Here is a 9,983-nt window from a genome sequence, read left to right as displayed (position 1 = left end):
TATTTCTCTTGCATTGGCATGTGGGTTCTTTACCACTCGTGCCACCTGGAAAGCCCAATGGACTATTACTCAGTTTTTAAAAAGAATGAAATTTCCGTGCCTGCTACAGCATGGATAAACCTTGAAGTTGTCATGCGAAGTGAAATAAGACAATCATAAAAAAGACAAATAGCATGTGATTCCACTCGTGTCAGGTGCCTAGAGAAGTCAGAGTCATGGAGATAAAGTAGAAAGGTGGTTGCCAGTGGCTGGGGATGGGGGGATGGGGAGTTAGTGCTTAATGGGTATGGAGTTTCACTTTGGGAAGATGAAAAAAGTTCTGGAAATGGATAGTGGTGATAGTTGCAGAATAATGTGAATGTATTTAATGCCACTTAACCATATGCTTAAAAATGATTGAAATGGTAAATTTCATGTTATATATGTTTTATCACAGTTTTAAAAAATCACTGAAAAATAAAAAGGTAGTATGACCAAGAAAAATGTCCCCTACTCCACTTCTGCCTCTACCTCTAGTATGAAATCTTGGCCTTGAAGCAGGAGAGGCTGGAGGTGAGGTGGGAGTCAGTTTTGTAGGGTCAAAAGGATGGAAGAGAGGAGAAGAGAAGGGAGTCACTGGGGCCTCCTCAGTGACTGGCTTGCCTCCAGACACCAAGCCCCACCCTTTTTCTCAGTCCCCACTTGGGGCCAATTCTCTTCCTGCAACAACTTTTTCCTCTCTAATCTGTGGTCCATCTCCCACTCAGCCTTTGTAGTGATCCTTCTAAAACCTGGGTCTGCTCTCCTTCTTATACTCTTTCAGCAACTCCCATGGCCTCAGCTTCAGTCTTGCAAGTAGAACAGCTCTGAACTGACTCTGAAACTGTTTTTCCAGCTTCACAGTCCTGTCTTTCCTGAGCCCTGAGTTCCTTTAAGTCATACATCATAACCATGTTTGAATACCTTCCATCTGCAAATAAAGAAATGTTACGCCTGATTTTCTCAGCAACCCTGCAAGGCAGGTGTCACTGATTCCCCATTTTAGAGATGGGGAAACTGACTCTCACAAGACTAGGTTGGACTCAGAGACCTAGGCCCTTTTGGCCATGCTTTGGATTCTCTCTCATTCACTCAGGTGCCTCAGTGCCTTTGTTCAAGAATGAGCATAAGCCCGTCAGCCCTCAGGTTTGGCTCAGAATCATGACACCACCCCACCCTGCCCCAGGCATTCATGATCTTGGTGTCTTCTTCACAGTGCTCAACACTGTTGAAAATGCCCTTGATAACAGATTTGCTATCCTTCCCCCCACTAGACTATGAGCTCCAGGAGAGCAGGGGGTCATGTCTGTATGTCTTCTGGTGCCCCAGCACCTGGAGCACACGTGATGCACTATAGACCAAGAAGAAACACTGATGCGATGAGTCGGATCCCTCCAGTGCCAGGTCTAGCCTGCCCTTCTGCGTGCTCCCTCAGTCCTCTGACACCAGAAAAGCTGTTGGTCCCTTGCACTGCTGCTGCTAAGTCACTTTAGTCGTGTCTGACTCTGTGCGACCCCATAGACGTCAGCCCACCAGGCTCCCCCGTCCCTGGGATTCTCCAGGCAAGAACACTGGAGTGGGTTGCCATTTCCTTCTCTAGTGCATTAAAGTGAAGAGTGAAAGTGAAGTCGCTCAGTTGTGTCCAACTCTTAGCGACCCCATGGACCGCAGCCCACCAGGCTCCTCCATCCATGGGATTTTCTAAGCAAGAGTACTGGAGTGGGGTGTCGTTGCCCTTGCACTAGGTCTGGTTATTCCTTGGCTCTTGGGCCTCTCTTGATAGACCTGTCTCCTGGGCCCAGTGCCTGGCCCACTCCAGCTACCCCTCATCAGACACCCTAATCAATGTCAGAATATCCCCAGTTGGCACTTGGTTTATTCCAGCTTCACTCTCACTATGGGCTTAGAATGCCACAGTTTCTTCCAGAAGGCAGGTCTTCCCCCAACTCCATCCCACCGTATAAAGCCCTCTAGGGCTGCAGTGAGTGAGCCCACAGCTCCTAGAGCCTGGCCTGTCTTGAGGAGGGGCCTAGAACAGAGTACCGGGAGCAGAAGTACCAGAGCAGCAAGTTTTATTGCAACTAGAATCCCCTGGTCACGTGGGAGGGGTGGGGCGGAGGGACACCGGTCACTGACACCACGTTCCCAGTCCACAGCATGGAGCCAAAGGTCCAGTTGGCTGTGCCCCGCCTCTTCCCCGGCCCCCCTCCCATCAGGGTGTCATCGAGGCTGAGTTAGAGGCGGGTGAAATGTGGAGTCCATTTCAGCAGAGCCTTCGTCTGAGGGGTCTGAGGAGCATTTGGCGGTGGGGGTCCAGGTGGCCCGAGACGCATGGGGCGCTTGGGCTGACGTCGGCACGTGTCCTTGTGAGGCTTAGGGGGAAGCAAAGAGGCCACCGTGTCCACGTGGAGGGAGTGGGAGGGAGGGAGCCAAAGGCTCAAAGTGAGAAATCACTGGCCAGCAACCACACAGGTGGGACCCGGGGACCCCGAGTCCTAGACCAGGGTTGGTGTCCATCCCCTGCCTCCGCGGCATTCGCCCCACTAGCCGCTCTCGGGTCCTATGTGGGGATCTGCAGGTGGCCCAGGTCTTGGTCCATGATCTGGAGGACGTCGTCCAGGATGGAAGGCCCCAGGTCCACGTGCAGGGACAGCAGGGAGCTGGCGTGGGACAGGAAGGGCTCCTCCGCCCCGGACTCGGGGGTCAGCCCGCTGTGGGCGGCGCCAGCCTCTGGGATTCTCCACACGTCCACAGTCCCCGCCTCCTGCGGGGAGGGCTGCGGGGTCTCCAGGTGCAAGCGAGGGGGCTTGGGTGGGGCCTGGGCGGCGGGCAGGGTGAGTGCCTGGGGCCCGCCGATGACCGGCAGGGAGATGGCGTTCTTGAGCAGAGGGGACGGCCCATCCGGGAGCTCCCGCCCGCACAGCGTGGCCGTGCGCGTGAACTGGAAGGGCATCTCGAAGCCGCTGTCCTCCTGGGTCTCGTCCACCCCCGTCCCCGGCAGGAGGTGGAACTTGCCCTGCAGGAAGGAGATGTCACCGAACGTGTCGTTGCCACCTCCGCTGCCGATGTGGATGGTGTGGCGGAAGTCCCCCAGCGGCGGGCTGATCATGTCCGAGGACAACAGGTCCCGCAGCTTCTCCTTCTTGCCCTTGCGGCTGCCGCGCTTCAGATAGATGGGCACCTTGGTGGACATGGCGACCTCACCCCCGGGGACCGGGACCGGCCGCTTGCAGGACCGCGCCCTCTGCGGTCTCCTCTCACCCCTGTCCACCACAAACACCCGGAGAGAGGTGTCCAGACACCAAACACGTGCCAAAGGGCTAAGAAACGATCAGTGAAGTCAGAGGGTCGAGATGACCAAAATCACTTTCTCCCGAGAAGGTTGAAAACGCTTCTGAAAACCGGAAGCAGGCAGGCGCAGAGCTGGTAGTCAGCAATGCTCTCTGGCTTGTCCTTGAGAGATTCTTTCCGGTCCGGGCTGAGGAGCTGAAACACGAAGGATATGTGTAAGAGATAGAAGGACAAAGGCAGAGGCACCTGTCTGGTTTCCGGGTGCCCTTCGGGAGCTTCAGAAGCCCACGCAGGGCCGTACTCCTGTGGGGAGCCCTCCTGGCAAGATCCTGTGTTCCTCCACAGACTCACTGCCTGTGATCCCAAGGCCTGGATCCCAAGCGCCAAGCCCCTCCCTCTGAGTGGGTACCCTGCGTGATGGGCCTGAAGTCACATACACAGCCTTGGTTCCGGTCTCCTGCTCTGAGTCCGCAGCTCTGCTCATCTTCATCGTCTGCACTCAATTGTGCCCAAGACATGACCAGTTGCAAGTCATCGGGGGTGGGGGCGTGGGGGAGCAGAGGGGGGCGCTTGTCTCAGATTTGTCTCAGCTCCTGACTTGACCGAGGATGGAGGTATTGTGACCTCTGTCTCACCCACCTAGGCTGGGCCCAGGACTGGATGCACAGCAGGTGTTCAGCCCACCCAGCCAAAGAAAGGAGCATCGGTTTGGCCCAATCACATCCCACCTGGAAGGGAGATGCTTGCTCAGAGCTTCCCTTTTCTTCTCCTCCAGGTTAGGAGTTCCTCATGGGCAGGAACTGAGTCTACTGTAGTTTCTGCCCCTCCTTTCTGTCCCAGCAGCTAAGGGGAAGAGGGAGTGGGGGATATAAATAGTTGGGGAGTGGAGGCTCTGCTCCATGCCTGGGATTTTGTTGAGTTCTTTGCAAACCCATCTTATTCAATCATCACAAACTCTCTCCTTTCATTCCCATTTAAAATGAGAGCTCTCAGGGAATTTCATAGTGGTCCAGTGGTTAGGACTCACAGCTTTCACTGCTGTAGGTCCGGGTTCAGTCCCTCATTGGAGAGTTAAGATCCTGCAAGCCACATGACATGGCCAAATAAATAAATAAAATTAGAGTTATCAGACATTTTGGAGGGATTCCCATAAGGCATTGCAAAATGAGAGAAGCAAAATGCAAAAATGTAGTCTAGAAGATTCCATTTGTTGAAAGCAGTTCCGCTCCCCACTCCCCATACATGCCTGTATGTGTACCTACACATACAGGTCTGCATAGGATTATATCTTATATCGGAGCAGGAAATAATATAGAAGGCTGGCACTAGGTTGGCATAGGGGCTGCCTACGGGAGGGGGGGGGCAGGGATAGAGTGTGGGGTCTGTGACATGGGAGGAAAGTTGTCCTCAGTAAAAATTATCTTTGATATCAGGTCTCATTACTAAAAAATGATATAAGTAAGCTAAGTATGAAAGGATGGCTGCCAAATGTTGACGGTAGTTCTCTCAAGATGGTAGAATTTCAGGTGACTTCCCCTTTCTTGTTCATACTTCTATAAGCTCAAATTCTTAATAAGAAGCATGTATTATTTATGAGCACATATTATTCATGTAGTCAGAATAAACATATTTTTAAGGTGGAAAAAATAAATACACTCTGGAGGGATGTCATTCAGGTTTAACAGAAAAAGGAAGTGAAACAAGCACTCCCTCTAGTTCCCGCAGCAGGGGACTGGCCTGATGTGTAGAACCAGCATGAAAGGCAAAGAAACTTATCCAAGGTCGCCCAATGGGTGACCACGTGAGTGCAACCTCCTGGGGCCAACAGGGGCTGAGCAGGTGGGAAATGCTGGGGAAGGGTCAAGCAGCCTCTGCCAGTTCTTCTGCCCCATTCTTCTTCTTCATCTTTTTTAAAAAATATATTTATTTATTTATCTGACTGTGCTGGGTCTTAGTTGTTGCATTTGGGTATTTAGTTGCAGTAAGCAAACTCTTACTTGTGGCACGTGGGATCTTTTAGTTCCCTGACCAGGGATCGAACCCAGGATCCCTGTATTGGGAGCATGGAGTCTTAGCCACTGGACCACCAGGGAAGTTCCCTCTGCTGCATTCAGCCTGGGGAGCAGCGTGAGAGAAGATGGAGGGGGCTGGCAGGAGGGAGCAGGAAGGAGGAAGGAGGATGCAGGAGAGGCAGAATCCCAACGACAGCCCTCCCCCCAGCCAGGCCCTTACTCAGGAAACCCCACCCCAGGACCGGACAGCTCGGGTCAGTGGTGCTGAGCCACAGAGACCGGACTTCTTGCCCCTCCCGGAGCACCTGCAGCTTAACAGGAAACAAAGGAATGACTCTGCGGTGGCAGAATTCCAGCTAAGCTTGGAAGGAGCTGGGGGGGAAGGGGAGGGAGGCAGGAGGTGCTCTGAAATCCTGGACTCCCATCACTCATTTAACTAGAAGACATTTATCTGTGCCCACCATGCTAGGTCTGGAGGCATGCTGACATATATCCTATCTGTCCCCTTGGCAGGCGAGAAATCCTGGGATAGTTTTCCTTCCTTTTCACTCATGGAGAAGGAGGCCAACTGGTGGGATCTGCCCAGAACTTGGGCCAGACCTCCCCTCTCCCCCCGCCCTCCATCATACAGGGGCGCCAAGACAGCCTGAGTGTTTCCACAACAGATCCGGCGTCCCTGACAGCTCTTGCGCTCTAAGCCAGATGTACCCACCCAATTCCAGATGTGAGGAGAACTGAGGCTGGGGGGAAGGGTTGGGCCAGTTTCAACCACCGGGGAGAGCTGGAAACTGCAGCCATCAGGCCCCAAATATTCAGATTTGGCAACTCCAAGACCCCAGGCTCCAGCTAGCCTTGCATGGCTCCCATTTTAACCTCTGAGGCACAACAGTGTCATCCAGAGGCAGAAGCTGAATCTCAGAGACATCAAGCAACTTTGCCGAGGTCACCCAGCTAGTAAGAGGAAGAGCGGGCGCTGCTACCCAGCTGGGTTCCAGTGGCTCTGATACAATGGGCCGTGCCAAAATATGTGCACTGCCTGGAGAGCAAGAGGGATCCACCTGGGCTGGGGCTGCCAGGTCCCCAGGCCTCCTCCAGTTAAGTCCTACCTCTTGGCTGCTTCCATCTCTCAATGTGAAGTGTCCAGATATATGAGAGTGAGCTATCCATCAGGACAAGGCTCTAGGGGCTGGGCTGGGCTGCACCCTGCAGCTTTGGGAGGAGCAGTAGGAGCCATCCCAGCTCTGTGGGCCTGCTCTGGAAGGTGCCAAGGGCCTCCTTTAGAGAAAATGACTTCTTGGAGGCAGAGCCCCCTCCTCACAAGGAATACTAGGCCACTCCCCACCAGGGGTGTTCCAAAGTCAGGCTCCTAACCTTGAACCCATTGCTACCTGGAAAACATCTTTTCTCTCTGGCCTCACCTTCCTCATCCATGAAATGGGTTGACAACAAGGCCATTATGAGGGAGTTACTGGAAGTTAGAGAGAGTGTGGATGTAAGAGGGGGTTAGTGGGTCACTGTCAGCGCCGACATTTATTCAACAAATAGCTCTAGGGACTTCCTCAAGCATTCTGGTTCTCCGGGGACAGTGCTCCAGACAAGACCGAAAAAGAGCAGCCCCTGGGTGGAGGGGTCCCCCGGTACAGGCGCCCTCGCTGGCCACGGGGGTCTCCCAGCTTCCCTCTGCAGAGCGGCGCTCGGTTCCGTGGCCACCAGGTGGCGCGCGCTCTCCCTCTACCGCCCCTCGTCCCGGAGGGGTCCTGCAAGCGCCGGGGTCTCCAGCGAATCTACAGTTCTAGGCGGGCGCCTCCCAAGGAGAGGCACGCACGTTTGCGTACCAGGTGCGGACTGTCTGCAGGATCTTCTTTCCTTGGAGGATTGTGGGCACACAACCAGACAATCGGGGGAAGAGGGAGCGATCGGAGACCCTGCCCGGTATCCAACTTCAGGGAGGAGCCTCCCCTGTGTTTTCCGGCCCAGGCGATGTCCGAGTGTCCGCTCGGCGCAGGGCCAGAGTTCGGCGTGCGGCTCCCGCCCCGTGGCTCCCGCGGGCCCCGCTATTCAGGCCCAGCTCGGGTTCTGGCGCCGACCCCCTCCCCGCCCTCTGCCCGAGCGCAGCCCAGCCCCGTCCGGATCCGTTTCAGGACACTCGCGGCCACGGCTAAAGATAGGAGGACACCTCACCATCGACTAAAAATACGACCCCGGGTCCGGGCGAGGGCGCTGAAAGGCAGGAGGGCACTGCCGGGTCCCGGGGGTGGGGCGGCGCAGCATGGAGGGCTGGACCGGGAATTCGGGTTCGGGATGCGCGGCGCCCCGCAGGCCGAGAGGAACGCGGGCGTGGCCGCCGGGACCGAGGCGCGGGTGAGAAATGCCGTGCATCTCACGGCAGAAAGGACCTACGTAGAGATAAGTTGGGGACCGAGGCGCGATCGGGGATGAGGCGCTTTAAGGATGGGCCTCTCGAGGGACACCCCACCCCCTGCCCCCCTAGGAGCCGCGGTCTGGCTGCAGAGTCCGGGCCTGAACTCACCTTGACGCGCGTTTAGGCGGCTGACCAGAGAGAGGCGAAAGCGCAGGAGCTAGACCTCGAGGCGGTGGGATAGACCTGAGCTGTGAACTTACAGGGAAGACTGTGGCCCCTGAGGCCCCGCCCCCTGCCCGTAGAGCCAATGCCGGGGCCGTCCCATCTAGGCCACGCCCACAGCCTCGCCCCACTCGCGGGCCCGCTTGGACTCAGTCTTCCGAGGCGCAGCGCAGGGATCCAGCAGCCGCGGGGGCGCGGGGTCCAGTCCGAGCTGGGGCAGCTGCGGGCCAGGCCGCGTCGGGTGATGGGGCTGGACTCCGCGAACTCCGGCTATGTCCGTCAGAGCCCAAACTCTCGGTTCTAGGAGGGCCGAGGTGGGAGGTAGCCGGAAGACCGAATTCTTAGAATTCAGAAGAGGAGTGTCCCGGGAGGGTTCCCTCCCTGGAGGGCATCGCCATAAAAGTATTGAGTAATTGCTGAGGAAATGAATGAGGCCTCGGAGGCGCTTACGTCAATATATTACAGACTTCCGAGAGCTTTCAGGAGTTTGCCGTCCCCTAGAAAATAGGGCTTTGGGGGTGTGCGCGGGATGAGTGGCCGGGCCACACCCGTATTTACCGTATTTATCTTCAGACTAGGTGGCTTCCGGGGTGGGGGTGGGACTGGTACTCAGACTCTTTACAACGTTGGGTGGGGCCTGAGCGGCGGCAGGGTGAGGTCCTGGGGCTCGCGGATGACGGTGACCAGGAGGGTTATTGATTGGTTGGTTGGTGGGTTCATTCATTCATTCAGTAGAAGAAACATTTACTGAAAACAGACCCTGCAGAGGGTGGATGGTAATGAGGTAAGGGGGACCTGACATCTGTGACAGTACAATGTGACCAAGACGACAGAAGCTTCCATACTGTAGATGTGGGAGGGCCTCAAGGAGAGGGGTCAGGAAGGCATCCTGAAGGAGGGAAGGATGCTGAGGGTGGAGGTGAAGGTCAGCTAAGCCAGGAGGGAGGGAAGGATGGGGAGAAGCAGAATCCAGTAGGCAGAGTAATGGCTCCCCCTAAAGAGGGGGAACCTGTGAATGTATTTTCTTACATCGCAAAGAACAATTAAGTTTGCCAATGGAATTACAGTTACTAATCAACTGACTTTAAAACAGAGAGATTGGGACTTCCCTGGTGGTCCATTGGTTAAGAAGCCACCCTACAATGCAGGGGACATGGGTTCTACACTTGGGTAGGGAACTAAGATCCCACGTGCAGCGGAGAAACTAAGCCCATGCACCCTCAACTAGAGAGCCCTTGTGCTGCAACGAAAATATCCCATGTGAGGAAAGTAAGACCCAACACAAATAAATAAATTTTTAAAAATTGTGTTGTGCTTTTAAAAAACAAAACAAAAAATCAGAGAGATTATCCGAATTATCTGGGTGGGTCCAGCACAATAATTATTGCTGGTCCTTAAAGTGGAAGAGGGAGACTGGAGTGTCAGAAAAAGAGATGTGATGGTGCAAAAATGCTGTGCTGCTGCTTAGGAAGATGGAGGAAGGGGCCATAAGCAGGCAGCCTCTAGAAGCTGGAAAAAACAAGGAAAAGGGTCATCCCCTAGAGCATCCAGAATAAACACAGCCCACTGAGCTTGATTTTAGACCCATGTTGGAACTTCTCACCAATGGGACTGGAAGTTTATAAATTTGTGTTGTTTTAAGCCCCCAAGTTATGGTTGTGAGAGCTGGACAATAAAAAAAGGCTGAGCACAGAAGAATTGATGCCTTTGAACTGTGGTGCTGGACAAGACTCTTGAGAGTCCCTTGGACTGCAAGGAGATCAAACCAGTCAATCCTAAAGGAAATCGGTACTGCATATTCATTGGAAGGACTGATGCTGAAGCTGAAGCTCCAATACTTTGGCCACCTGATGCCAAGAGACAACTCATTGAAAAAGACCCTGATGCTGGGAAAGATTGAAGGCAGGAGGAGAAGGGGATGACAGAGGGTGAGATGGTTGGATGGCATCAGCAGTTCAATGGATATGAGTTTGAGCAAGCTCTGGGTGTTGGTGAAGGATAGGGAGGCTGGCATGCTGCAGTCCATGGAGTCCCAAAGAGTCGGACAGGACTGAGCGACTGAACAACAAAGCCCCCAC

The 9,983-nt window shown here is 54.5% G+C and overlaps 1 protein-coding gene across 1 annotated transcript; it reads right to left on the bottom strand.

Moving 5' to 3' along the window:
* Nucleotides 1-2,073: 2,073 nt before the first annotated feature.
* Nucleotides 2,074-8,239, bottom strand: CDC42EP2 (CDC42 effector protein 2). The gene is made up of 2 exons (XM_065937712.1): nucleotides 7,852-8,239; nucleotides 2,074-3,504 (listed from the first exon to the last, which is right to left on the bottom strand). The coding sequence occupies exon 2, from the start codon at nucleotides 3,209-3,211 to the stop codon at nucleotides 2,579-2,581; it is 633 nt and encodes a 210-aa protein (XP_065793784.1). The 5' UTR covers nucleotides 3,212-3,504; nucleotides 7,852-8,239; the 3' UTR covers nucleotides 2,074-2,578.
* Between the last annotated feature and the right edge of the window lie 1,744 nt (nucleotides 8,240-9,983).

Source organism: Muntiacus reevesi, chromosome 5, assembly GCF_963930625.1.
Source record: "Muntiacus reevesi chromosome 5, mMunRee1.1, whole genome shotgun sequence".
NCBI lineage: Eukaryota > Metazoa > Chordata > Mammalia > Artiodactyla > Cervidae > Muntiacus > Muntiacus reevesi.
This window is presented reverse-complemented; position numbering and strand designations above follow the sequence as displayed.

Coding starts and splice junctions, on each gene's coding strand:
- CDC42EP2 (XM_065937712.1), bottom strand. CDS start 3,211: ATGTCCACCAAGGTGCCCATCTATCTGAAGCGCGGCAGCCGCAAGGGC.